The 27,606-nt window shown below is 64.2% G+C and overlaps 1 protein-coding gene across 1 annotated transcript in view; it reads left to right on the forward strand.

Moving 5' to 3' along the window:
• Positions 1-23,165, forward strand: part of SKI (SKI proto-oncogene) — a 65,570-nt gene extending 42,405 nt beyond the window's left edge. Inside the window, exons 2-7 of the mRNA XM_069464645.1 lie at positions 16,091-16,213; positions 16,342-16,457; positions 16,954-17,213; positions 17,439-17,731; positions 19,030-19,260; positions 19,822-23,165. Of these exons, the coding sequence (XP_069320746.1) occupies positions 16,091-16,213; positions 16,342-16,457; positions 16,954-17,213; positions 17,439-17,731; positions 19,030-19,260; positions 19,822-20,010 (1,212 nt within the window). The 3' untranslated portion in view covers positions 20,011-23,165. The remainder of the gene's footprint in view (positions 1-16,090; positions 16,214-16,341; positions 16,458-16,953; positions 17,214-17,438; positions 17,732-19,029; positions 19,261-19,821) is intronic.
• The last annotated feature ends 4,441 nt before the right edge of the window (positions 23,166-27,606 follow it).

A 27,606-nucleotide genomic window follows, 5' to 3' on the forward strand; every position in this document is an offset into this window, starting at 1 on the left:
CCTGGGGGAGGGACTACTGGACCCCCCACCCAGAGGAGGACAGGAAGCTGCGGCCAGGTCAGCAGCGGGGCTCCCAGCCAAGGGATGGCTCCTGGGGCACCAGCTCCTGTCCTCAGCCCCCAGCACGGCTGCTCGTGGCACTCACAAGGGTGGGTTGTGACCTGAGCCCCAGCCCCCGGTGCAGCCCCAGCCTGACACCCTGACACTGGCCCGAAACCTCTCGAGGGCCCTGCACACCCTGTGCTGGGGAGGACGCTGGGGTCTGGGCGGGCCCAGCCCACCCCCTTGCTGGTGCTGGGAGCCTGTAGCCCTCCTGGGTGCTCAGCGGGAAGGAGGTCCCTCTGCATTCCGGAGGTGCCGAGAAGCTGCGTCCACGGAGGCCTGAGATACCCTGTCTGACAGCGAAGACATACGTTTGTGGTTGGAAAACCTCACCCTGTCCGGCGTGTGTCTGGGGGTCCCGATGCTGGCCCAGGCCTCGTCCTGTCTCCCACCCCACACCCAGCCCACCCTGCAGGACAGAGACCTGAGGCCTCCTGGAGCGGCCAGGCTGTGTGTGTGAAGTCCACAGTGAGGAGGGGACACGCCTTGTGCCTCGTGGGTGACATCTTGGAGAGGCGTTGGTTTTGTCAGTTTGCTGGGAGGAGCCCGTTGTCATCCTGTGTTGTGCTGGCGGGAGCCGGGCGTCCCGCTGCCTGTTGTGGGTTTGGCAGCCACTTCCTCCGCCCAGGCAGATGTTGTGCTGCAGGCCAGGGGCCTCGTGGCGAGGGCTGTGCCCTCAGCTGCAGGACACCCTGGTGCCTTTCGGTACCGTGAGCAGCGTGGGGCCCAAGGCGCTGGGGTGCCCGGCCTTGCTGCTGAAGCCGGAAGTCCAGGCCGTGCAGCTCCAGGCCGAGCTGCCCAGAGGGCCGGGGAGGGTCCATGCGGCTGAGGCCTGGCTCGTGTTGTGTCGGTTTCTATGGAGAGAAAACACTGTGGGCGTCAGCCGCCAGAGGAGGCTGAGTAGACCCGCTGGCGGGGTGAGGCGGGGCTGGCCACAGTTTCCCCTTCCTGGCTGGTGGAAGCGCTTGTCTCCGGAGCCGGAGCCGCTGTGAGCCAGGACGTCTCCAGGGGGCGGATGCCCTGTTGGCAGGTGTGGTGCTCCTGCCGCCCGCTCTGCCAACCCAGACACCCCCTTTGCCTCAAGGTCCACGTCTGTCGGGGTCGCTGGGGACTCTGTCTCACTGGGCTGTTTCGTGTCTCTGATGAGGCCCGAGGCGCGGGGTCTGTCTGCTTCCCGTGTGCACCCTTCTCATGACGGCTGCTTCAGCGTGCGGAGTCGGGCTCCCAGAGGCCGCGGCTCTCCTGCCCATCACTGTCACCCCCAGAGCCCTGCCCTGGGGCCTAGACTCTGACCAGGGCTCTCAGGTGGTGCCTGAGACCCTGCTACATGGCCACCAGCTCTCCTGGCCCTGGCCCTGCCGAGAAGTCCTCGTGGGTGGGTTGCCACCCTCCCTCCTCCCAGGGGCCTCAGAGGAGCTGGCTGTGGATCGGCACAGCAGGGAGAAGCCGCTCTCAGACTCACCTCTTTTTGACAGTTAATCTCACAAAAACCCAAAACCCAGGTTGTTCAACGGCTCCTCTGCGTGAGGGACAGATGGGAAGAGATTTGCCGGTGTGCAGAGGAGTGAGGCGCCTCGAGGCCGCCGTGATGCCCGGGGGCGGGAACCCTTCCCCAGCAGCTCACCTGCCGGGTGGCAGAGCTCACACTGCCATCCCTGCAGGACCCACTGTCTGCACAGGCCCCGTGACGTGGGAGGAGCGGGTGGATGGCAGCGCCTTCCCCCAGCCCCGGCCGAGCGGTGTGGACGCGGGTCCTGGCCCTCAGGTGCACAGGGGCCGTGAGCAGAGGAGAGCCAGCGGCGCCCGTGAGACGGTGGCCCTCTCCAGGGCCTGGTGGTGACAGAGTGGCCGTCGGCACCCGGCCGTGGTTGTCCTGGTCCTGCGTCCTGGGGGCAGCACAGAGAGGGTCCAGGACCCACGCGCGTGCCGTCCTGGACAGCTGGGCCCAAAGTGGACCTTTCTGATAAGGGGTGAGGAACGACTTCATTTTGTGATGTGAGTTAACGGAACAGAGCGCCTTTTTGTTCATTCTGAAATAAAGTTTTATCATTTCATATTCGGGCTTCGTAGGTATTCCTGTGGCACGGTGTGAGTCTGTTTGGAGGTCAGTGTTGTGTGGCAGTTGGCGTGCAAACTTGTCCCCATCTGTCTAGTAAATTTCCATCTTCCCTGACGTCAGCCGGCTTTTGACATGCATTTGGAAGGTGTTAACAAATGGGCTTAATACGCTTCCTTTGGAAGATCTTTTTTAGACAGATTAGAAAAGCCTGTCTGAGTTCCCTCGGCCAGCGGCAGTGGTGGCGGGAGCCCTCGCTACTCAGGTGCCCCAGGTGTGGGTGGCCTCACCATCGCTGGTGGGTTCTGAGTGTGCCGCGCACTCGCGGTGTCTTCTGTTCAGAAAGACCCTGCGCTTGCATTTGTGCCTGGCCCCCTGGCGTGAAGCCCTTTGCCCTGAGCTGTTTGGGGCCTGTGCAGCTGGGGCCTTGGCGCGGCCCTCGCCCATCTCGCGGGCTGCTGGGAGCAGCCCTGCTGAGGACGACGTGGACGCCGGCCCCTCGTGGCGGGTGTGAGGGGGGGACTGCCCAGGCCAGCTCTCCAGCTCAGTCCCTCCTCCGAATGGCGGGAAAAGGTGCAGCGCGAGCTGCTCGGGCATAAACACGCAGCCTCTGTCCTGCGCTCCCGCTCAGCTTGCCCTGGTGGTTTTCAGCTGCTATTTAACATCATTTTAAGTTGAGAAAAATCGGAAATTTATTACCGTAAGTTTTACCCTTCATCTTCATGTTGTGTATCCTCAGTTTAAAATGCAAATGTGAGATTGTTTAACTCGTGGAATCACCAAAATCGCAGAGTTCATGTTTTGTGCCTGGACGTGGACGTGGATTTCGCTCTCACCGTGGCGGTGGAGACGCTGCACAGTCTAGCGCAGCTGTTTGGTTTCCGTTCTCCTTCCTTGCTGTGGCCACACCCTCTCTCCGCCCGAGCGGGGCTGAGCCGCAGGGCTGTGGCCGTGTCACCCTCCGCCCTGGTTGACTGTGTCAGACACTGGTGGACGGAGAAAGTAGCTGTGTGTCGAGGCTGCGGCCTGCCCGCCACGCCTGTTTCTCAGACGCGTCACCTTGCGGAGGGGCAGGGCTGGTCTGAGGAGGCGTGGCCTCGGGGCCCTGAGCCAGTGCGCGGCCCGGGTGGCAGTGGGCAGGCGTGTTGCAGGAGCCAGCTCAGTCACCCACCTGTTCTGCAGCCATGTAGGACTTTGCTTATGAAATAAGATTTTGTCAGAAGTGAGGTTGGCCAGAATTCCAAGTTGAGGACGGCAGAGTGCTGCGCGCCCACAGGGCCAGCCCTGGGTCACAAAGTCGAGGAATGGACAGTCATTTTCCTTCCCAGGCCCGGTGGCTCAGCTGTGCACAACCAGGTGCAGCCGGCCATCCAGACCCCTGCCCAGCCTCCTGTCTCTGGGGGTGCTGGGGCCGGGCTGGGGTGTCGGATGTGCTCACCCCGGAGGCTCTCGGTTGTCTGGGCGGCCCCTGCCCTGTGCAGGGCTCCTGCTCACTTTCCCCATCCTGTGCGGAGAGAGGGGCGTGTCTTCCTCCGGGTGGAGGCACTTGGGATGTGTTTATATAGATTTTAAGAGGGGAAAGTGTTGGTCCTGGACAGGAAATCTGATTCCAGTTTGGAGAGAGGAGGATCTCCGAACGTTCAGGTAGCAACGTCTCTGGGAGGCGCCTCCTGCCCCAGGGGGGTGGGGGCTTTCCTGCCTGTGCCTTCCCTCCGACCGGGGAGATGGGGCCGAGTTTGTGGGCGACGGCCCTTGTCCCTGGATGGCCTCAAGGATCCCCACCTGTGCCGAGCGCATGAGCCGGCAGGAAGCTCGAACTCGTGGTTTAGAGCCGAAATCTCTCCCCACCCCTGCAAAACGCGGGTCTGTGGAGGAGCCCACAGAGCTCGCTCCCCTGCCTTCTGGGGACCTCTCAGGCGCATCTGCGGTCCTGGCCGCAGGCTGGGTGGGGGTCCAGGGCAGGGGAGCTGCCCTCATCTGGGCGACAGGCCCGGCCGCTTCCTCAGGGTCTTTGGGTGTGCCCCAACGGTGCGTTCCCCAGCGCAGGGTCCACACCCTGCACCCCCACGCACTGCTCTCCGGGCTATTTCTTTAAAGGTGAACATTCTAAATTCCTAAATTCAGTTTTATTTTGAGGTTAGAAGTGAGAACATCTCCTATGGGGATGGCTCTTTTCAGAGGCTGAGTTTTCCTTTGTTTCCTGTGTTAGCATGCTAGCGTGTGCACGTGTGTGTATGTGCATGGGCACGTATGTGTGCATGGGTGCACGTGTGTGTGCATGGGTACGTGTGTGCGTGGGTGCATGTGTGTGCGCATGGGTGCATGTGTGTGCATGGGTGCATGTGTGTGCGTGGGTACGTGTGTGCGTGGGTATGTGGGTGCGTGTGTGTGTGCGTGTGTGTGTGTGCATGGGTGCACGGGTGCACGTGTGCATGGGTGCACGTGTGTGTGCGTGGGTACGTGTGTGTGCATGGGTACGTGTGTGTGCGTGGGTACGTGTGTGTGCGTGGGTATGTGGGTGCGTGTGTGTGTGTGTGTGCATGGGTGCACGTGTGTGCATGGGTGCGTGTGTGTGCATGGGTGCGCGTGGGTGCCTGTGTGCTCATCTCAGGCGGGATGCTCTAGGAGTCACGGTGCTTGGAAACCTGGCAGGCTCTGGTCTGTCGGCTCTTGACACCCGGCTGCTCCTCCCTCCAGGGATGGATGCGGTGAGAAGACACCTGAGCACACCTGGGGCAGCACAAGGCCAGGGTGCTGCCCCTGCCAGAGCTCGGGCGCCCCCTGAGGTGTGGGGTGCTGAGGCCGGGCAGCCCTTGCTGCGTTCTCACGGGGGCTCCGGCAGGGCGCCGCGGGTACTGTGGCTGCTGTGGCCGTTCCTCCCGCCAGCGTGTGATTGCTGGCCACCCCATGGCTCCTTTGCCAGACCCCTCTCCCTCTGAGATCAAACGTGGCCTCAGAGCCACCAACACCCCAGCTTCACTCTGCCAAGGCCTGGAGAGAGGCGCCAGCTTGAGACCCCTGCAAAGTGCAAGAACCGAGTTTCTGCGCCTGCCTTGCTCTGGCTCCCTGTCTGGCGCGTCTGAGGTGTCCACAGCCTGTGGCTTCTGGGCTTGATGGCCTTAATGACAGGTCCAAGCAAAAGAGGGTCATCCTCCTCCTCCAAGTACCCTTCCAGGCCATCTTCCTTCCGGAAGCTTCTGCCAGGCTGTCCTCTGTGGGAGGAAGGCCTGTCTGGCCTGCTGCCCCAGAGTCTGCGCACACCTGGTCCACAGCACCCAGTTTTGGGCCCTTACGCCTGTGGCAGATCACAGGACAGCTGTGTGCCCGAGCGTGGGAACCCCTACCTGTCACGGGGTGCTGGGGTCCCTGTTGATCGGGGCTGGTCCTGAGGGGAGGGCCATGGTGACACAGAGGAACCTGGGGTCGCAGGGGGCAGGTGCGGGTGGGCCCAGGCCTGGCTTGGGGGGCAGGGTGAGGTGTTGATGGGGACTCGGCTGTGGCCAGAGCTGGAGCGGACAGCACCTCCTGACTGGTGTGGGTCTCGGCGGGGGTCCCCTGTGGGAGGAGAGGCCGGGTAGGGGCAGGCTGGTCATGTGCTCACGTGCAGGTGGCTGTCCGGACTCAGGACAGTGAGGAGCTGGGTGGACACAGGTCACCTCTGCTGTTACTCCTCACACGAGAGCGCCTCTCTCGGCGTTGCGTGTTGTGCGTGGCCGTCTGGGACGAGCAAGAACTCACAGCTGCTGCTTCCAGACCGCAGGGCAGGGAAGGACCAGGCCTGGAACAGCGGGTGGGCACCGGGCTGAGATCGCCAGAGCCGCTGGGCTCCTCAGAGACACGCCTGCCCTCTCCCGCGAGGCTGGGGCCTGGTGACACCCTCTGTGGTGTCAAGGTCTTGATGGCGGGAGGAGGAGGAGGGGGAGGGAGGGCGCCTTTCCCGAGGGGCCTTGCCTCGCCTGAGCCCCCGGCCTGCACCCTGGCTGAGTCGCGTGCGCCACGGCCCCGTGCAGCTGCGGGTGGCGGGACAGGCCGCCTCCCTGCTGCTGCTCTGTGGAGCTCTCTTAATGGAGTCGATTCTTAGTGAATCAGCCTTCCAAGAACAGAGACCGCAGCATCCTGCGCTGCCTCCCGTGTTCCGCATTTTTCTCTTTCTGCAGCGTTTCCTCTGATGCTGGGTGGAAAGGCCTGTTTGTCTTCATCCATCGTGGGTGCGGGGTGGCAGGCGGCCAGACGTCCATCACGGCTGCCCCTCCCGCCAGCGAGTCATCGCGCTGGAATGTCTGTAGGGAGCCGTGTCCCTGGGCCGGGGAGAGAAAAGATCCCCGCGCACAAGAGCAGTTAGAGGACTGAAGCCCCCAACACAGAGACCACGGATGCCCCGACCGACCCATTGTTCTCGGGATTCTACCTTGTTGTTTTCAAGTGCTTCCAATGGTTGCCTGCAAAGGAGGAGAATGGCCCCATTTCGCTGCCCCTTGTCCACCTGGGCACTTCTCCCTTCTCCCCCGATTCTAAGAGAGGGTTTGCAGAGCCGAGTGGCAGCACCTCACGCTTGGCCCGAGGGTGCGGTGGCTTGAGGGTGAGCACCGGGCTCAGAGCGGGACGGGAGGGCACAGGCCTCGCCAGCTCGGGGCACGTGTCCGGGGCTCCGCGGGCCCACGTGGCCGCGCCGCTGCTGGGCACTGGCCGCTGGCGGACGCTTCAGACCCAGGTCCCAGGAGAGGCTCCGGGTTGCTGCCCCTGCCCAGTGACACTGGGCAGTGTGGGAGGGCAGTTGGGCCGGGCGTTGGCGAGTCCTTCACTGGTGAGTGGCCCGGCTTTGCATTCTCCTTCCGGAACCTTCTCCCCCTGGATCTCTGGGTTTCTTTGGGTTTTGACAGGCAACGGCGCTGCCATCGGCCTCTGTGAGGCCGTCACGCGGGCAGCAGGCAGTGGTCAGGGGGAGGCTCCCCTGGCGGGAGGGGCAGGCGTGGGACCAGATGGTCGACTCGGTTTCCTTGGAAAACTTAGCTTTTTCCCGTGAACTGCACTGGTAACAGCAAAGATGACCTATTTAAGTTAAAGAAAAATCCAATCTTTAAAATTGGTATTTTCACCTCATTTTGGGGTTTGGAGTTGTCTTGCAAATTTAATCTGTTTCCTCTGTACCACAATAACCAGAAAATAGGTTAATTTAAGCATAATATGAAATGCGAATTATCATGTGTAAAATATTAATGGTACTTATAAAAATAGCTTTGTAATTTCTAGAACTGTGAAATTTTCAGCAACGTGCCGTAGCTCAAATCTCGAGCCAGTTCCCGAGTGGGAATTTGGGGGCTTACCTGTGGAAAGCCACTGCTGGCCTCAGCAAGGCTTATTCGTGGAATGCCCAGTGTCCCCGAGGCGTCATGTCACCACTTGCAGATCGGACCCCGCCCACACCGGGTCTGCCGGCCTCCGAGAACTGTCCAGGCCGTGGGGAGCCCAAGCTGGTGTGGCGGGTGACGGCGGGTGACGGTGGGTGACGGCAGCATCCTGCCCCAGGGCCAGCGCCGCCCCCACCCTCGGGGGCTCCTCCGGGCCTGCTGCGGGCTGGACGGAGCCCCACAAGGTGGACACCCCAGCCCACCCCGGGCGGCTCCCTGCCCCCACTGGAGTGGCAGCCGCTTGGTGGGTTCGGGACGGAGGAGTGTGTTCCGGGCCGTGACTGTCCTCCGGCCGCGTCGTTGCTGGCAAGGGCTGCTCTGCCGGGGCTGCCCGTGAGGGTCCTTCCCTTCTGGGTCGGTCCCGGCCCACGTAGGTGTGCCCACTTGGCCGGCTGCCTTTGGTGTTCCCTTGCCCGTAGGGGGAGAAAGGAAGTGCCCTCTGCCCATCCCGCTGCTGGGGAGGGGGCCGGGCCTGTGACCTCTGGCGGCAGAAGTGTTGCAGTGGGGGTGGGTTTTCTAATGCCGTTGGGGTCCTGGAAGCGCAGGAAGGGGTGGTTTGTGCAGAGCCCCCTCGGGGGAGGGCAGTGCTTGTCCCTGGGTGCAGCCAGCCCAGAGGCCCAGGGTCCCAATGGTGTCCTCTCCCCAGCCAGGCTTGTGGGCACTGTTCAGGCTGTGACAACAGGAGCCTTTAGGCCACAGAACGTTCCTCAAATCCCTGGGGCGGTGGTGACAGGCACCGTGCTGTCCAGCAGTCACTGTTTGAGGGGCTTTGCACCTGGGCAGGGGAGACCAGGTGCTGACAGGCACCAGCTGAAGTGGGCAGTAATCCTGAACCCAGTGTCCTTGGGAGACGGAGGCTGAGTGGGGTCAGGACTCTGTGCTGTGCACGTCCACCTCAGGGAGCAGGAGTTCTGGACCCACAGTGCTTCCCTCTGCGTCACGGGGTCTGGTGGCTGGGACTTGCCACGTTAGGCAGCAGCACAGAGATCTGTGGACCCACCAGGCAGGCAGGGTGGAGGCGGTGGTCTGAGTGCAGTCCCTGTGGGCCGGGAAGGTTTGGCCGCAGCTTGGGACCCTCTGTTTCGGCTCCCCCTTCGCGGCCTCTCCAGCTGGCACCTTGGAACCCCACGGCCAACAAACAGACCCATGGATGCGGTTCTCGGCGGGCTTCCCTCTGGTGGTACCTGCGTCTGTCCTGGGTCCTAGGGGTCCCTTCTAGCATGGGAGTGGGTCATGGCGTCACCACGGGCCTCCCGGTGGGGCCAAGGCGCTCACGTGACGTGGGCTACTCTGGTTTTTCAGTGTCTTTTCATCTCTGGCCTTGAGGACTTCCGTGTTTTCTAGGGAGCTCAGCTCTGCGTGGAAGGGACACATGTATTGTGTCCGATGTCTGCAGCGTGTTGCGCGATACGTTTCGGGGGTCTCAGAGTGGCCCTGGGAGCCAGCACGGGGCGCTCTGTGGCTCTCTCTCTCCCTGGGCGGCGTCCCCAAGAGCTGCTTTCCCACCAGTGTCCATGAGGCCTTGGCCTGACAGCTTTGCGGGATTTGGCTGTTGTGACAGATACAGCCGCGGTGCACGCTGTAAGGAGGGCCTGGTCTCATCTAGGGTGACGTCGCTATGAGACGCTTTCGTCTGCTCACCCACTAAGCAGCACAAAAATCAACAGTGGACGCTGTATGCTCGGGGGGGGGGGCTGCCCCCACAAGGGCCCCTGGCCCCCCAGCACCTCAGGCCCGGCCATCTCCGAGGTTGTCCCTGGGGCCCCCGCCCCGAACTCCTGCCGGTCTGCGGTCCTTGCTCACCCAGGGCGTGGAAATCCCGGTGAGGCTGATGTGATAAAAACCTGCAAGTGTGTTTATCCTTCACCCAGAACCTGCGGGTGACACAGGCTTGGTCTCATCTCAGTTCTACGTCTGGCTACTTTTTAACTCGGAATTTTACTTAGTAGTTGAATTCCATATTAAAATCTGCCTGTTGGAAAAAGGAACTGTTTTTTAATTTAGTCTCTAAATTAGGAAATAGATACGTTTTATTAAGATGCCTAGATGTGGTTCTCATGTTGCTGATGAATGAAAACGTCCTCGTCCTCCTGGCTGTGGCTCGAGACCGGGATTTGTCCCACCAGTGGGGTGCTGGGGCGCCGTGTTTTGTTAGTTGCTCGTAAGGTGATGACGGGACAGAGGGGAGGGGCCCGTGGGGGAGGGGAGGGGCATGGGGGTCGCAGGTCAGCAGAAAGGGGCTGGGGCACAGTTCTGCCCTGGCCTGTTGCCAGGCCAGGCAGGCGGTGTCTCTAGCAGTGGGATTTGTCCCAACCTGTGACTTGGCCCGCTTGGCGGGAGCAGGCCTGGGCGGGGCTCCCCGTGGTGCCTGGCGCTGGGTCCCTGTGGCAGGAGGAAGGCCTGTACCTGCTCCCCGCCCCCCAGCCCCTGGTCCACCCTGTGGGGTACGTGTGAGTGCAGCCCACCCTTTCCCCCGGCCTTGGCCAGGGCCACTTTGTCATGTCGCAGCTACTGCTGTGGCCTGGCTGCCCGGCTGGGCGCTGAGCACCGACTTAGGGTGCCTGTTCCCCACCCCTTCCGGGCAGGTGGCCTCTGGGGGCCTGTCCCCACTCTCCCAGCCAGCTGCTTCCTGTGCTCTTGTTTCCCCAGAGCCACTGCAGTCCTGGGGGACTCCGGCCCTGCCCGCCGGTCTCCTGGCACCCAGGCCTGGCCCTGACAGTGGCCGGGGGTGTGTACTGGGCAGGACTCATCGCCGTGTCTGGGGTGGAGCCTGCTTCCCCCCAGGGCCCTTCTGGTGGGAAGAGCTGACCTCAGGGCTGTGGCCACAAGTGCCCTGTGGGCTGCTTCTGGTGACAAGCACCAGGCTGTCCCCTGAAGTGGAGGTCAGGCGGCTCCTGCTCTGCCGGGGCCCTTCTGATCCTGAGACCTTGCCTGACAGAGGCACGACTGCATTGCTGGCTCGGGGGTCGTGCCGGGCTCTGTGCGCACGCGGGCTCTGTTGTCAGGGGTCGCGTTGGCGTCCAGATCTGGGACTTCCTGGTATCTGCCCGTTTTTCCCGCAGGCGTGGCGAGGTGGCCCGTCGGCCGGCCCGCCCACCCTGAGCTCCGGCCTGACTTGCTCTGAGCGCAGCATGTCAGCGAAAACCAGCCACCTCCACGGCTTGGTTTTCAACCGGGAATTCATTCTTACGTTTTTGTTGTTTAATAAAGATTTTTAGATAATATTTATTGAGATGTCCACATACCGGGCACTCCCTGCGCTTGCCGAGGGTGTAGTTTAATGGTTTGTGGTACATGCAGCCGTCATTGTCTCGTTAGTGACATTTTTGTCACCCCCGAAAACCCCGTGTTCGGTAGCTGTCGCTGCCCAGCCCCCACGGTTCCGACTCTGGGTTGGCCTATTCCACACCTTTCGTGTGCATAGGACCGTGGAGTGTGGCTTTGTGTCTGGCTGCTTCCCCTGGGTGTGGCGTCTCCCTCCCAGGTCCACCCTCGTTGCCGTGTGTGCGGCGGCTCTTCCGGCTGTGTGGCCAAACAGATTCCAGCTCCCGGGCGGACCTCGGCTTGTGCGTCCCTCGCCCACTGACGGACACTGGGTGGTTTCCACTCCGATGGCGAGCGGTGCTGCCGTGTGCACGCGTGGCTGTGTGCACGCGTGGCCGTGTGCACGCGTGGCTGTATGCACGCGGGCTTCCGTGCTCTTGTGTGTTTATGCCTAGGAGTGCACGGGTGGGATTGCTGGGTCATGGTGTAAGTATTACTTTTGTTTTTAGTTGGAGACGGGGTCTCACGCTGTCGCCCAGGCTGGAGTGCAGCGCCACACAGCTCACTGCAGCCTCGAACCCTGGGCTGCAGCCGTCCTCCTGCCCCGGGCTCCAAAGTGCTAGGATTATAGGTGTGGGCCGTTGCTCATAAATACCATATTTAACTTTCTGAGGAGCTGCCACACTGTCTTCCACAGCGACCAAATCATTTTACACTTCCCCCAGCAGTGCACAAGTGTTCCGGTTTCTCTGCATCATCGCTCACGTTTGTATTGTCCGTATTTTTAAAAATTGTAGCCATTTTAGTGGGTGTGAGGTGGTAGACAGGCTGTAACTTAGCAGGAAAATGCTAAATTGTTTTGGCTGGAAGAAGGTGTAGGCACGTCATTAGGGGCACTGCTTCCCGTTGCCCCCCTGGAGCAGGCATGGGCCTGGCCTCCCGGGTTGGCCACACTCAAGGAGTTTGCGGGTCATGGCTTTGGCCCACCCGCCAGGCTCCCTGGAGCTGAGCAGAGGTGGAACCCTGCGCTGTCCCACTCCCGTGCCGCGTCCTGTTTGCCTGCGAGGGTGCAGAGGCCTGTGCAAGGCAAGGCCTGTGTGGCCGTGGGGTCTGGGTGCCGATGGCAGGCAGGTGGCCTCAGGTGAGGCCCACACGTTTGGAGATGGATCTACACTAACCCTGGCTACTGCGGCCACCAAATGGGGCCCTTTCTTTGGTGATAAACAGCACAAACGTGTTGCTGTGGTTGGCTGGGGGTGTGCCGAGGTCACCTGGCTGCCACCTGCCGTGGTCTCCTTGGTGCCCAGACCTCATCCCTGTGGTGCCACCGCTCACAGCCACCTCCCTCTGGAGCCTGCTGGAGTTCTGCCGTCCACGGGCAGGTGCGGCCTTGCGCACTGGCGCCTCTGACTGCTGTGTGGACGCCGGGTGGGCTGCGTGGGCTCGCACTGGGCCACACCTGTGGCTGTTTTGTTTTGCTTTGGGGCGTACGAGCCCCCTGTCAAGGTCGGCTGAAACCCCAGTGTCTGCAGGGTGGAGGCCGGGGCCACCAGCACTGACCTGCCAGGGAGGGGAGGCTCTTGGTTTGGGTCCTGCTGTTCCCTGTCCAGTTAGTAATTAAGCAGCCTCGAGCGAGGCCAACCAGGTCACTGCCCAGGGCCCCAGGCTGAGGCTCAGTGGCCAGAGTGGCAGGTTCTGTGTGTGTCATCCCCAGGGGGGTGCAGGAAGTCCCCAGGAAGTGCAGACGTGGCTCCGCCTGTCCAGCGTCACTCAGGCCCTGTGGGTGGGCCGTCTGACCCTGCGCTCCACCTCGGGGAATCAGCCTCCCGCCAGCTGGGTGAGGAGCAGCCTCTCCTTGCTCTGGGGCATCACTCGGAGCCCAGGCCCTATGCACATTTTGGGCACAAGGTCTTCAAGGGGCCTCCTGATGGGTCTTCTCTGTCCCTGGCTCCTTGCAGGCCTGGGAACGGGGGTCCCCTGGGATGTCGCCCCCACACCTCTTGAGTCTCTGGTCCTGCTGGCCCCTTGGAGCCCAGGCCTCCTCTCAGCCTTGCACATGCTGGCCGTGCAGAGGGCAGGCCTGGCCCTGGGCTGTGCAGGAGTAGGGGGACGTCCACAGGAAGTGAGGCCCTTGGGGAAGCATGGCCCGTGGGCATGTGGGCCCCCCATATCTGATGCTCTTCCTTCCTCTGCTCTGGAGGGTCACGGTGGCTCTGGCAGCCACCGTGACCCCACGTCAGGCCCAGCTCCCGAGTACCAGGTCCATCCGTGTCCAGTGGGCACCATGTCCTTGTGTCTGTGTCCACCCTCAGCCCAGATCACTGGGAGGGTTTCAGAGGCAGCCCCAGAAGGTGGGTGGACACTTCTGGAGCGTCTTGGCGGGGCTCAGTGTGACCCCGCGAGGGGAGTGCGTAGCTCACCCGCAGCCGCGTGCCGTGGCCAGGCGGTCCCTGGTGGGTGTCCCCACTGGCCCTTCCCTTGCTCTGGGGCCAAAGACAGAGGGCAGAAGTGTCCCTGGGCCGCCGCTGTCACGCTGCTGCTGTGGTCTTCACACCCAGGTGCTGGGTTGTCGGAACCTTGCCCTGCCCTGGCTGCTCCCCCAGCCCCCCAGCCCCGGCCTTGTCACCTTGGTGCATCTCGGGCCCAGGGCGGCCTCATGGGCTGGTTCTGAGGCCCTGGGAAGGGTCGGAAACCAGAGGTGGCTGGTCTCATCTCCCGGAATGGGGACACTGCAGTCTTGTTGCCGGGCGTGGCTTTGTCCCTGACTGTCTGCCTACAGTGGGGCCCCCAGTGGGCCCTGCTGGGCGTGGTGGCGTCCCAGGCCTGAAGGCTGTCCTTCCTCCTGGGCTGGCACCGCTCTGGCGACACGCCCTCTGTGCTGCCAGGCCCCAGACACCCTCTGTTGGGCAGGTTCCTCTTCCCGCTGTGTGGGTGACATGTAGACTCAGAAGAGCCCCGTGCTTGGTAAGAGGGACCGTTGGGTTCTTACTGAGAGCCTCAGAAGGGTTGCTCTGGCTCCCTGAGGACCAGGGGACTCACCCCATCGGGGGCAGCCCAGGCACCTGCTTCTCCGAATCCGTGACTGGGGCGATGTGGGGTCCTGGGAACCGTGCGGAGGGGGTGGGGCCCTGCCCACACGTCCTCCAGCTACGTCTTCAGGGTGGCTGTTTGGTGCCCGCCGGGCAGAACTGTGTCTGCAGTGGCACTGGCGCTCATGGGGGTGGCATGAGGTGGGCGTGTCCCTGCAGCTGGTGGCGTCTGACACTTCTCCCCCCAAGAGGTCTCTGAGGTTTCTCAGATTCAGCACCAGACGGCGCCGGGCCTTGTGGCTTTTCTCTGAACCGAGCTTCCTCTCCGCGCCTGCCATGGCGGCTGCTCAGACAGGAAGCTCCACCCTGGCCTGGCGTCCTGGGCCGGCCCTTTCTGCGCTGCCCTGGGGAGGGGGGCCGCGCAGTTCTGGAAGGGGCTCCGCTGCCACAGCTAGGATCCCACCGGCCCCTTCCTGTGGTCAGGGCACCCGCCAGACGTCACCGAGCCGCACTTCCCCTAGAAAGCAGCAACGCTGTGTATTTTCAGTGCTGTTTTTCCTGAATGGTTATTTTAGTGTCTCGGCTGAGTGTGTAAGTCGACCTGAAACCTCCCCAGAGCTGGGGCTGCTCTGGCCAGAGGGACAGCTGCTTCTGTGCAAGGCCCTGCCAGAGTGCACCCCTCACACCTGCCTTCCCCAGGGCGCCCACGCCAGGGCCCGGGGTAGACGGCTGCCTGCCCCGACCCCGCGTGGCGGCCTGTTCCCCGAGGGGCTGCAGCCCTGCAGGCTGGGGGGTGTGCGTGCCCCACACGCTCGGCCTGTGTTCCTGGGGAGGCCGTGGCTTTGGCGTGATCTTTCCCCAGGGCTCCCGCAGGGTCTGGGCTGTCCCTGCGTCCTGAGCTTGATGGTGAAAACCCTGTTACTTTGGGCACCTTGACTAGGGGCCCGGCTCCCTGCCCCCGGGGCAGCTGCATCCTTTTCTCCAGCTGTTCCTGCAGGCGGGAGGAGCCCCAGCCCCGACTGCCCCCCCCCCAGGCTTCCTGGCTGGAGGCAAGAGGCCCCCCGCACTCGCAGCCTCCTCCTGCGCTTGGCCCTGGAAGGAGATGGGCGTCACCCTCAGCAGCTCGTCCTGTGTTGGCCACGGTGCAGACCCCGGCACCACTGCCCTGGGGGCCTCCCGGCTGTCCTGTGGGGCCTGGGGGTTCCATCTTCCAAAGACTGTTCTGGTTTTGCTTGGGGACAGACCTTGTGTCTGGATCGTGTCTTGCAGTGGACAGCTCAGGGGTCTAGAGTCGTGGGGTTGGGGAGTTGGTGCCTGTTGTCGGGCTGCGGGGGGGTCGGGTGCAGGAGTTGCTTTTCCCGCTTAGACTGGCTCCAGAGGCCATGCCGCCCGCGGCCTCTGCACCCTTGTCGGTTCTGAGAAATGTGCCGTCACGCCTGCCGGGCGCAGCACTGCGTTCCCGGCCGGGACAAGTAGGGGGCCGGGGGCTTCTCTGAGCTTCCTGCAACAGCAGAGTCGGTGAGACACGAGGCGAGCTGAGCGTGGCAGCGTCCCGTAAAGCTGAGCTCCTGGGGTGTGACGCGTGTCCTTCGTGCTGAGAATGTTCTCTTCCCACGGGGAGGGCCACCAGGAGCCTGCTCTGCACAAGGCAGTGGCGAGGTGCTGCCCACCCCCACTGTGGCAGCCGTACGTCGGGACCCACAGCTGGCCCGCGAGCCCGCCGTCCCCAGGCCTGCCGCGAGCCGGAGCGTGGGCTTGCTTGGCAGCTCTCAGCTGGGCCTGCTGTTTCCACGAGGCTCTGCCCAGGTCCCCAGCGCGGGTCCCTGGCGAGTTCAGGCTCAGTTCTGGGACGGCGGTCCGGAGGGCTGAGGACGGGGGCTCGGGTCAGGCAGAGCTGCTGTGGACAAGGAGGGCAGGTCCTCGTGCCACTCAGAACCCGCTGTAGCTGTGGGGCGAGGTCCCTGCGTGATAGCCCCCCAAACCGCACAGCAGCGTCCGTCCCATCCTCGAGGTGGGGGCCCTCAGCAGCGTCCGGCTTACGTCTCACACGGGCCCGAGCGCACAGGCAGCCACATCCCACAGGCGGCACTGCCGGGCGCGGCCCAGTCTGCCCTTGGTGTCCCCAGGGTCCTTCACGGCTCAGAGCCCGGCGGGGCACGAGCTCACTGGGCCAGTAGGGAGATGGCCGCGGGGCCCCGAGGTGCCAACAGGGCCTTTTGTGTTGATCACAGGTCTCCGAGCCCCCGGCCTCCATAAGGCCCCAAACAGATGACACCTCCTCCCAGTCCCCCGCGCCTTCTGAGAAGGACAAGCAGTCCGGTTGGCTGCGGACCGTGGCCGGCTCCTCCAACAAGGTGCTGCGCGGGGCCTGAGTGGGTCCTCGGGGAGGGGGCGCCGGGCCCTTCTCCTCGGAGCCCCCGGCCACAGGGACGTGCGGTGGCCCGTTCCCCCCCGCGGCTCACACAGGCGACTCTCTCCACAGAGTCTCGGCTGCGTCCACCCTCGCCAGCGCCTCTCCGCCTTCCGACCCTGGTCCCCCGCAGTTTCCACGAGTGAGAAAGAGCTCTCCCCACACCTCCCCGCCCTGATCCGCGACAGGTGAGTGGCTGCCACACGCGCTTTCCACAGTCACAGATGCCACCGTCTGCATGTTGCGTCCACGCGACACCATGGTGTTCTGCAGGCCGGGTGCCCAGACCGGGGGCATCGCGGTCAAAGTGTTGGTCCTTTTGGTTGGCCTGAGAGCGAGCACACCTAGAACTTCGTGTGGGGGTGCTGGGCGGACTGGTGGCATTTGTGGAGCCCTGTTGCCCGGTGCTGCCTCTCGTGACGTGGCCAGTCTGTGTCCAGCCGGCCCAGGGCACCTGGCCGACGGAAAACATTTACGGATTCTTAGTCGCTGAAGGCTTGACGTTAAGATTTGTTGTTGGAAGAGAAAGTATTAACACCTTTAACAGCTTCAAAGGGAGCGCGGTCCGCGATGGGTCTTCGTGGTGTGGGTGCCACGTGGCTCCCCGTGTCAGGCAGGGGCTCGGTGGGGTAGAGCTGCCTCGGCTGACACCTGCCCTGTCCGCCCCCCGCCCCCCACCCCCAGCTTTTACTCCTACAAGAGCTTCGAGACAGCCGTGGCCCCCAACGTGGCCCTCGCACCACCGGCCCAGCAGAAGGTTGTGAACAGCCCGCCATGTGCCACCGTCGTCTCCCGGGCCACCGAGCCTCTCGCCACTTGCATTCAGCCGCGGAAGCGGAAGCTGGCCGTGGACACGCCCGGAGCCCCCGAGATGCTCGCGCCCGGAGCCCCGGAGGAGGACAAGGACTCGGAGGCTGAGGTTGAAGTTGAAAGCAGAGAGGAATGTAAGTGTGAGTTGACTTCCTTTTCTACGCCCTGCGGGCATTGGCGTGGGGTTGGCACCGGCTTGGGGACAGTTGGGGGACACGTGGGGTCCAGCATGCCCTCCGGAAGAGCTCCCCCTGTGCCCCGGCATTTCCCAGGCCCCTCTCAGGAGCGCCCTCGAGTCTGTGCAGCAAGGAGCTTCCGACGCCTGTGTGACGTGGTCTCTGTCTCTGTTTGTTCCTCAGTCACGTCCTCCTTGTCCTCGCTGTCCTCCCCGTCCTTTACCTCATCCAGCTCCGCCAAGGACCTGAGCTCCCCGGGCACGCACGCCCCTCCCTCGGCCGCCCCGGACGCCGCAGCCCACGTCGACACCCCCAGCGGGCTGGAGGCGGAGCTGGAGCACCTGCGGCAGGCCTTGGAGGGCGGCCTGGACACCAAGGAAGCCAAAGAGAAGTTCCTGCACGAGGTGGTCAAGATGCGCGTGAAGCAGGAGGAGAAGCTCAACGCGGCCCTGCAGGCCAAGCGCAGCCTCCACCAGGTGAGGCCGCCGCCCCCTCCGGGGCCCTCGTGCTCCTCTCGGCCTCCAGGGGCTGCAGCTCTGGGGGGTGACCCCTTTGGTGTGCAGAGCCCCTCTGGGCTTCCCGTGGGGGCCCTGCCGTTGGCGGGACCCCAGCCCTCCCCGCGGGCCCCCCACGGCACGTCAGGCGCCCTGCACCGTCGCCCGCTGAGGAAGTGGGTGTGCTCCTCTGGCGTAATGACGGCTGGGCTATTTTTAGTGGCGGGAGCAGGAGCAGCTGTGCCGAGACAATTCCGTGCTCTGTGCGCCGGGAGCGGGTGCTCACACGCGCGCCAGCAAGGCCTGTCGCCTGCAGAGCGCAGGGCGAGGGTGCACTTCCTAAAGCTTTGTGCTCTAGAAGACGGTCGCCGCCAGGCCTCCCCAGCAGGAAGGAGCAGGCTCGGTGCACACGCATGGGCACATACAGACACGCACTGGGCCCCGCCTGCACACGCTGCCTCCCGGGGCCCTGCCTCGAGGTTCCCACACGCAGCCTTGGCTCCCGCGCCTCTGTCGCTGTTTTGGTTTCTCCTGAAGCGCACGAGGGGTGTGCGGTTTGCAGACAGCCTGGGGAGAGGCAGGTGCGTGGGCGCCTGGGCCTTCACCCGGCAAACCCCGCATCCCAGAGTCTGCTGAATTCGCACCTCGGCGGTGTCTGGCAGCTCCGGGGCCAGCCTCACCAGCGTGGGCGTTGGCACTACAGCCCTGCCAGCCCTGCCAGCCCTGAGCTGCAGGGTTCAGACGCCCCCAGGGTGTGAGTCCCCTCCAGGACAGCCCCGCCTCTGTTGTCTAGGTCTTCTGATGGGAGGTGTGATTTCCCACATGCATATTCATGAGGCGTGGTTTGCAGCCTGGAGTGGGGTGGGGTGTGAGTCGGGGATATTTTATCAGCTTGGGGAAGGGCCTTCAGAGGCACCAGGGCCCACGTAAGTCTCCATCTGGCTGCGCGGGGGGCCCTGGGCCCTCAGCCGTCGAAGTCTTAGGCCACCCACCCACCCACGCTGATGGGAGCCAGAGCACCGGCCGGCTCAAGGGGGACGTGGCCCGGCCTGGAGGGGACAGGCTTGGCTAGGCCCCGGGCCCAGCAGCAGGTGGTGCGAGCCCGTGGGCGCCTCAGGACAGTGGTCTGGGGGGAAGAACCTCTGTGACCCAGGCACCTGTGGCGTGGTTAGGCTGGTGGCATCGGGGGTGGGCCCGCAGGTGCCAGGGTGGGACGGGGAGCTGCGTCCAGCAGGTCTCGGGGGCACCGGGACCCTGACCTGCCCGGGCCGCCCCCCCAGGAGCTGGAGTTCCTGCGCGTGGCCAAGAAGGAGAAACTGCGGGAGGCCACGGAGGCCAAGCGCAACCTGAGGAAGGAGATCGAGCGGCTGCGCGCGGAGAACGAGAAGAAGATGAAGGAGGCCAACGAGTCGCGCGTGCGTCTGAAGCGGGAGCTGGAGCAGGCGCGGCAGGGCCGGGTGTGCGACAAGGGCTGTGAGGCCGGCCGGCTGCGCGCCAAGTACTCCGCCCAGGTACGCGGGGTCCTGGGGGAGGCGGGGCGCTGAGGGCGCGGGGCCCGCTGCTGCCGTGGAGCCCGTGGTCCGCCGGCCACACCAACCCTGCCCGGTCGACACGGGGTCGTGGGGCACCACGGATGGCCGAGCAGCCAGTGGCCCTGGGACATGGTGGGTGGACTCCGGCTCAGGGCTGTGGCCAGCAGGCCCGGGCCTGCCTTCTGTGGCCCTGGGGGGGCCTCAAGACCCAGGGTCCCCTCGTGGTGGGTTTGCTTGAGAAACAAGCTCTGAGCCACACGCAGGGTGGAGGGGCCCCCAGATTTGGGGAGGCCGGGTCTGCCCTGCAGGTCAGGGAGGTAGGGTGGTGGCAGCCTAGCACAGAACAGTGTCCCCCAGGGGGACTCGGGATGGTGTCGCGCGAGCAGATGGTGGGGCTGAGCCTCCCCGTGGGCGAGGGGAGTGGGGTGGACTGTCTTGTACCCCCACCCCCTGTGAGCCTGCGTCCTGGCAGGTGGAGGGGGCAGTGTATGACCGGCAGGGACCCTGGCCAGGGCCACTGACCCGTGGCGTCCCTTTCAGATCGAAGACCTGCAGGTGAAGCTGCAGCACGCGGAGGCCGACCGCGAGCAGCTGCGGGCCGACCTGCTGCGGGAGCGCGAGGCCCGCGAGCACCTGGAGAAGGTGGTGAAGGAGCTGCAGGAGCAGCTCTGGCCGCGGCCCCGCCCCGAGGCCGCGGGCAGCGAGGGCGCTGCTGAGCTGGAGCCCTAGCGGAGCCTGTGCTGCCGCGGCGCCCACGACGACAGGGCGCAGAGAGGAGGGAGCGGGTGGCGCTGCCCCCAGCCCGGCCGCCGCCCCGGCCGCGCCCCTGCAGCCCACACAGCACAACGTCTTACTGTGCCTATTACCACGCGAGTGTTTGTAACCACATACTTCGGAATCCACTGCAAAATTTTGTACTGGCCAAGTTCAAGCGAGCGAGCCGTGTCCCCCAGCTGCAGCCGGGACAAGGCCAGCTCGGCGGCTCTGGCAGGCCCCCTGCTTGCCAGAACGTTCTAACATTTACACTTTTGTTATAAGCTATTTAAAACCAATAAGGAGACTTGAAATTCAGAAAATCAACATGTTTTTTAATGACTAACTTTTCAAAGCCCCAACACACGACGCCATCTGAAGACCCGAGACGGAGCGGGTGGCGGCTGCCCGCCCTCCCCGCCCGGGAAGCCATCACGGCTCATCTGCGCCCGCGGCTGCGAGAGGACAGCAGGGGTTTTTCTTCAGAGTCTATTTTTTCAGCGACAAGGACCCAGGTCTTCCTGCTGCTGCCAGGGAGAGCAGGGACGGTGCCGCGTGCTAGATGAGCCCAAACACTGCCCGCCTTACGACGCCCACCGCCCGCCACGCCGCCGTGGACGCCAGCACCACCCCGCGGCCCGGGGAGGGCGCAGCGCGGGAGCCGTGCTCAGCTCTCCGCGCCCCGGGCGCTGCCCGTGCTCCCCCACCGCAGGGCGCTGGCCTGCGCCAGGTGGCCGTGGCGGCGGGCACACCCTCAGCCCCTCGGGGAACAGGCGCTGCGTGACCACGGCGCCCACTTCCGCTCGGCCCGCACCGCCGGGACTGAGGCTGCAGCGTTGGAACAAAACTTACAGCATTACTTCACTTTTTCTTTTACTTTTTTTGTTTGTTCGTTCATTTTAAACGTATATTTAGAACTGCACTTTGTCAAAAATCTTCCCTTCTCTTTTTATTCCCCAGTTAACTGAGGTTTTTACCGATTTATAGAGCAGTTCAAATCCTAAGTGCTCGAGTGCTTAGAAATCCCCTCTGGTGCTTGGTTGAACAAGGGAATCACAAGAAAATGAAAATGCAAAAACTGAACTTCGGGGTCGTCCTGTGCCTTCCAGCATCTTGTACAGCAAATCCTGACTCATGTCTTTTTACCCCCAAAATATCTGTCTTCAGTAGCGACTGAATCTGCCACTATCAAAATAAGTTCCTTGCATTTATTCCAAATAATCTCGTTTACTCTCAACTGTTTATGCAAATTGTGTAAGGTTTCTTATGCCCAGGCTTGAAAAATGACTTCCCAGTAGACAAGAGGCGGCTACCCATCCTAAAATTACGGTATTTATTGACATAAGGAAGATCTGACAGGAATTCTTTGCTTGAATCCGTTCCGACACCCGGCAGCTGCGAGGGCTCACGGATGGAGATTGCGCCGGTACAAACGGCCTCGGGATCCTCGACCCGGCAGCAGCAAGCAAAGACCCGAGACTGACCCCGTGCGTGTGGGTGACAGAATCGTCCGCAGGGTTTGCCCTTGGTTTACTGAGGGGGTCTCGGTGGCTGCTGGACCCCCCCCTTCTAAAGTGCAATGCAAAAGGGACATCATGTATATGCAGCGTTTGTTTGGAAATTTTTTCTTTTGCTTTTGTTTTACTTTTGCAGTTATTAAATTTGTATGCATGGGATTTTACACCTCTGCCATAGGTAGATCCATCGATGGGCATTATTACCGTGTCTTGTAAAGGGTCGGTTTTGTTATGCAACATGCAGAATGCTGTTTTTAGCCTTGTTTTACCAGAGTTGTGTTTTTCAGTCATTTCTTCAAGGGAAACTAAATGATTTAGTTGGAGCAAAGCTTTACGTGTGCTGGCGTGCTTCTGTGTGGCTGTCCCGTGTCCCCAGTCTGAACTCAGTGAGGCCCAGGGGCTGCCAGGCTCGTCCCTTTGCCTCTGGGTTTTAGGCCCCCAGAGGGCGAAGGGCTTCCCAGTCACCTCGCCCTCCTCCTCCCCGCCGGGCACCATCGGTTCCACGCCCGCCCCCGCCCGCTCTGTCCCGTGTCTGCGGAAAGAGCTGCGTCTGCAGTGGTGACTCTCCCCGAGGGCCAGGGGGACTGGGTCCTGGCGAGGTCCAGACAGTGTCACCGACTGTGTCCCGCCTGGGCCCCGCGGCCGGTGGCAGGCTCCCCTCGCCAGGGGCTCGCGCCCTGGGCCTGCCCGGGCAGTTCTTGCTGCGCCCGTCGCGGCTCACCCGAGTCTCTTCGAAGCCTGGGGGGCGCTGGGGGTCCCGGCGGGTGCGAGGGGCAGCTCTGGGCGAGGGCAGCCCCGGCCCCCAGGGTGCGCTGGCTGCACGGCCGGCGCAGCTGCGAGTAGGTCTTGTTCAGAACAAGGGAGAGGAGGGACGGTTGTGCAGGCTGTGGACTCCCTGTGTGTAAAACCCGTCATCGAATGATTGTGTATTCAGTTTAATTAATCATTTCTACGCTGAAAGAGGATTTTTAACGAAGGGAAAGAAACAACAGCAATAACATTCATATCTACGGAGCAGCTAACTCATACACATAATATCTGCTTTTCCTACAGAACTAGCCAATGTAAAAACAATTGCCGTGTAAATACTTCTTTTCATTTTACACCGTTGTATCATACGTGTATATGGTGGTTCCTTTTTCAGAAACTCTTTCTTACCTGATAGTTGTCTTGTTTTCTGGGCTGTTTTTAACTGAGAAAAAAAAATTGCTCACCTGCCAAAGGGGATGGAGAAACCCCTCGGCCAGTTCCACGCGTGACGTCCTCCCGCGGGCCTGGGCCGCCCGGTCCTCCCACCGGGTTGGGCCTCTCGTCCCGCCCCGCCCCCACCCCCAGGGTCGGGAGGTGTTTTGTTCTTGCTCTAAGTCAGGAGTCACAAACGACTTTTTTTTTTTCAATTAAGGAAAGAAAAAACCCACCTCTACCTTTATAAGCACCCGGAGCCCTGCACCGTCCCTGCGTCTGCTGCTGCTAATGACAATACGATGCTTACTCTGCTACTCGAGAACTATTTTTATGTAATGTATGCTTTCTTGTTTATAAATGCCTGATTTAAAAAGAAAAAAAGAAAAGCTTGGCATATTTATCTATTTCGCTGTGTACCTGTTAGTCCTTTTGAACCCCCGGAACAGACGCCCTTGTACAATAAAGGACTTTGCGAGCACCGTGGGCCGCCGTGCGTGTGCCCAGCCCCTCCTGTCCGTGGCAGGCGCCAGCCTCGGGGGTCAGCCTGGGGGCAGCGCGGGAAGGGCCGCTGTCCGGGGCCGGACCGTGGACCTTGGGTCTTTGGTGAGCCGAGTGGACGCAGGGCTCAGGTGGCCCTCTGTCCTGGTTCCCTCCAAGCCGGATGAGGCCACAGAGGTTTTGTCTGTGCTTCAGGGAGCTTGTCACCTCTCCTCGGAGCGATGGGCGTCATCTGGAGCCCTGGCCGGGGCCCTTCCTGGCCTGGCGCAGAACCACCCCTGGGGCCTGGGCCCGGCCAGGGTTGTGGCCCCCCGAGGGCAGGAGACCTGCCCCAGGGAGGGCCAGCAGCTCCCGGGCATTCAGGCTGCTTACCCAGGAGGCCAGTTGGCACCAGAACCTTGGACCCCTCTCCCTGCCCGACCTCCAGGGGCTCTCCCAGCCCCCACCACCGCTGTGTGGGGGAGGAGCCTGGCTGGGGTCCCCGGGGTGCCAGGCCACCTCTGGGCTGCTTTTGGTCACCACGTCCAGCATCCCCAGCCCGGCCGGGCCCTGTCAGGGGTCTCCTGGCCTCTCGTCTGAGCAATGGATGGCGAGGGGAGTCCAGGCGCACTCCCACCTGCTGGCAGGACCCCAGTCCCCCGTCCTCCCTCCAGTGCCACCTGGAGGCTGCCCTGCCCCACACCGCAGCCCAGAAGGGCTCATGGACCCTGGCCACGCGCTCCCAGGGAGGCTCTGGAACAGACAGACCCCCACACTTCGATCCGGAAAAGCCTGCTGTGTCCCGGGCCCCAGGGCGGGGGGGCTCCTGGGCTCCTGGGCCAGAGGGACAAAGTGGCAGTGCTAGCCCGTTAGGGCCGCAGGGTTCCCAGGGAGAGCGTTGGGTGGAGCAGGGTGGCCGAGGCCCTCTGGGTCCTGTCCTGGGCACTTGCCCTCCGGGATGCGGATGGGGGCCATGAGCACAGACATCTCCATGTGGCTGGGACTCACCCACTGGGCATCACGTGCCACCCCGATGTCTCCTCCTTCCCCAGGACACACTGGCGGTACCACCGGACACATGCCACCCTGGTCAAGGAAGGGCTGGGCTGTCCCTGTAGCCAGCGTGGGCCTCTGCCCACCAGGCTGTGGCTCTCAGAGCACCGTGTGGTCCCCTGGCAGCTTTCCCTGAAGCTGGGGGGCTTGGGGCACTGGGGGCAGCTCCTGGGGACTCCAGGCTCAGCTCTCTGTTTCCTGAGCCGCCCTGGGCTTCACTTTGGGGTTCAGCTTTGGGTATAAACTTACAGCATTAAAGGGCTCTGGCTGCCCCCCACCCGGGGCAGCTGGGGCCCGGGGTCACCCGGCGTCAGGACCCCCGACCCCAAGCTGTTCGAAAGGGCCCGGGTTCCCCCAGGCAGAGGGGTGGTCAGGGTGGGCGACAGGAGCTGGCAGGACTCCCACTGCCCATGGCCTCTGCAGGAGTCACGGGCTGTCCCTCGACCTTGGCTCTCACGCCTTTTTTTCTGGCTGGTGCGTCTGCAAGCCCCCAAGACCCGGTGGTGAAGACGTGCCCAGGGTAGGGGTGGGGCTCTGCTGGTCCCTGGCGTCCTTCTCGCCCCGTGTCTCCACCCCCAGCCCTGCCGCCCCCGCCAGCCCCAGGCCTGGTCCACCTACCCCTGACTCGCCCTGTCCCATCAGCCAGGAAGGGGCGGCCCACGGCTCTGGGGCAGCCTGGGTCAGGTGAGGGGTCTCTGGGTGGCTGGTGGCCCTGCTCTAGGCAGCCTGGGCCTAGGACACCATGGAGCCCGGTGGGGGCCCCACAGGAAAGAGGGGGGCTGGCCTGCCCTCTCCCTAGGATAGTCTGCGCCCTTGGGAACAGTTGGGGTTGTGACCCTGAGGTGCTGGCCCTCAGAGAATGTGACATCTGGGCCTGCTTCAAGGGGCACCTGCACCCCCTCCCGAAAATGCCCAGCCCACTGCCCAGCCCACTGCCCACACCGCCCCAGGCCACCCTGGGGAGGGGATGGGGACAGAACATTCGGGGACTGGATGTCCGCCCGCCCCTGCCACCCCATGGACTTGGTGACGCATGTGGCCATCTGTGCCCAGCCTGTGCCAGGGGGGTGGGGGCCTCGACGACAGGGGCACCCAGCCCTGGAGCAGGTGGCCCCACTGCGGGCGGGGCAGGCGGGGGGGCCGGCTGGCCTGGCTTGTCTTCGCAGCGTCCTGTGCTGGGCCAGGTGTCCGGCCAGGCTGGGGATGGCCCTTCCTGCTCCCGTGGCCAGGCCTGGCAGCCCTCGCTGGCAGGAAGCTCAGCCAAGGCTCTGGCCACATCACTGCCGCAAAGGAGGCCTGTTCTGGAAACGTCCAGGGACCGGGCCCTCATGGGAAGGAGGGAGCGCGAGGTGAAGCCCCCAGCAGAGGACCCACCACACTGGGTCGGGCCTAGACAGCAGGGCCGGCGTGTGAGGGTGGGCCCCCGGCTGCCCAGCTCAGCCCAGAAATGGGGACACACAGCCTGGGGCTGCGGGGGCCAAAGGCCTTGGGAAGGCCCTGGTGGGGGCCCAGCAGGCCGCCAGCCCAGACCTCAGGGGTCCGGTGTACCCTGGCCGCTGCCCCTCAGCATCCCAGCATCCCCTCTGGCCTGGCCCCTCCTGCAAGCAGTGTCCAGCCAGGCAACCGCGGGGAAGGCCAGGGCTGGGGGAGAGGACAGGAGCCCTGGGGCGGCCCGGCCATGCCGAACGCCCACCGACCAGCCTGGGCAGCCCTAGTGGGTCAGACCGTGAGTCCCCGACGGACGTCCTGTGTGGGCGCTGTGCCCTGTCCCAGCTTTGGGGTTCCTGAGTGCTGGGGGCTGCAGGAGCTGGGTGGGATGGATGCCCCGCCCCCACCCCAACTCCTGTTTCCAAGGACGAGTTGCCTCTGGGGAAGCCTTGGGGGCCCTGGAGCTGTGTGGAGGACTGTTCTGTTCCGGACCCCAGGGACTGGGGAGGCCTGAAGTTGGAGTGGCCGGGTGTGTGGGCCTCTGGCCGCCCACCTTCCCCTGTCGCCTGGACAGGCCAACAGTCAGGGTCCCGCTGGCCCAGGGAGGCTAGAGTCCTCCCAGGCTGGTACCAGGTGGCCTCCCGTGGGGACGCGGGGACACAGGCTGGCTGTAAGGACAGACCAAGGCGGCGGCCCCACCCGACTCTGCACCCTCCGACAGAGGAGCCCAGGACAGAAAACCCTGCTGGGGGTGCACCTCCCCCGCCCTGGCCTCACCCGGGCACCCAGAAAATCTGGCTTCTGGCCTCATGCCAGAGGCGGCCCCCAGCCCCCACCAGAGGCAGGGTGGGCTCCTTCCCGGGCCAGGATCCCTGGGGGAAGGGCGGGGGCAGAGAAGCCACCAGGAACCGCAAAGCTGGCTCCAGAACAGCCCAAACTCCTGCCCCTTCCGGCCTGGCCGTACGCCGGGCTGGGGGGCCGCCGGGCCGCCAGGACCCCCGCCCGGCCGGCCCCGCCCTGCTGCCCCCACGCCGCTCGGGGGTGCCGTGTGAGCCCCGGGCCCGCGCGACCCCCGCCCCTGCCCGGGCCGCCGGAGTCGCGCCGGGGAGTCACCCGGGGGGCGGCGGGGGCGGGGTCCGGGCGCGGGCAGGGCGTGGGGGAGGAAGGGGACGGAGAGGCTGCCGCCTGTTGGGGGCGGGGCAGGTAACCCCGGCCCGGCGCGGATCGAGGGGTCCCCTGCAGCCGGGGCTTCCCGGGAGGCCCCCCCACGGCGCCTCAGTTTCCTTTTCCGCCCGCCGCGCCGCTTCCGCTCCCCCCGCCCGGCGTCCGCGCCCCTGGGGCGGGGCTCCCGCCGCCCCCGCGCGCCACGGATTCCGACGGGCGGGGCGCCCGGGCTTCCGGCCAGGGGGCGCGGTCCGGGCCGGGGCGGGCGGCACGGCGGGGGGCACGGCGGGGGGCACGGCGGGGGGCACGGCGGGCGGCCCTGCTGGACCCCGCGCGCCCACCTCCTGCGGCGTCCGCGGAGCCGCCCCTCCGCCTTCCCAGCTCCCCCCCCACTTTCCCCGTTTCCCCGCCGCCCCGCGGGGGCCCCGGCGAGGGGGGCAGAGGGGGCCGACTCTGAGCGGGGGCGGGGCGGGGGTCGACGGGGCGTCCCGGGGCCCCCGCGGCCGGGCCTGGGTGGTGGCGCGACCCCCGGCGGCGGAGGTGGGAACTGCAGCTCCGGCCGAGCACGGAGTGGGGTCCACGCGACCCCGGGCCAGCGGCCCAAACCCGAGCGGTCGCTGCTGGCGAAGGGGGAGGCGCCTCTTCCTGGGGGGCTGCTCTCCCACCCCTCAGCCCGTTTTCCCCGGACCAGAGGCATCTGGGGCGCTTGGCGGATCCAGCCCCGGGAGACCCCGACACAGAAGGCCGC

This window comes from Eulemur rufifrons, unplaced genomic scaffold (assembly GCF_041146395.1).
Source record: "Eulemur rufifrons isolate Redbay unplaced genomic scaffold, OSU_ERuf_1 scaffold_84, whole genome shotgun sequence".
In the NCBI taxonomy this organism is placed as follows: Eukaryota; Metazoa; Chordata; class Mammalia; order Primates; family Lemuridae; genus Eulemur; species Eulemur rufifrons.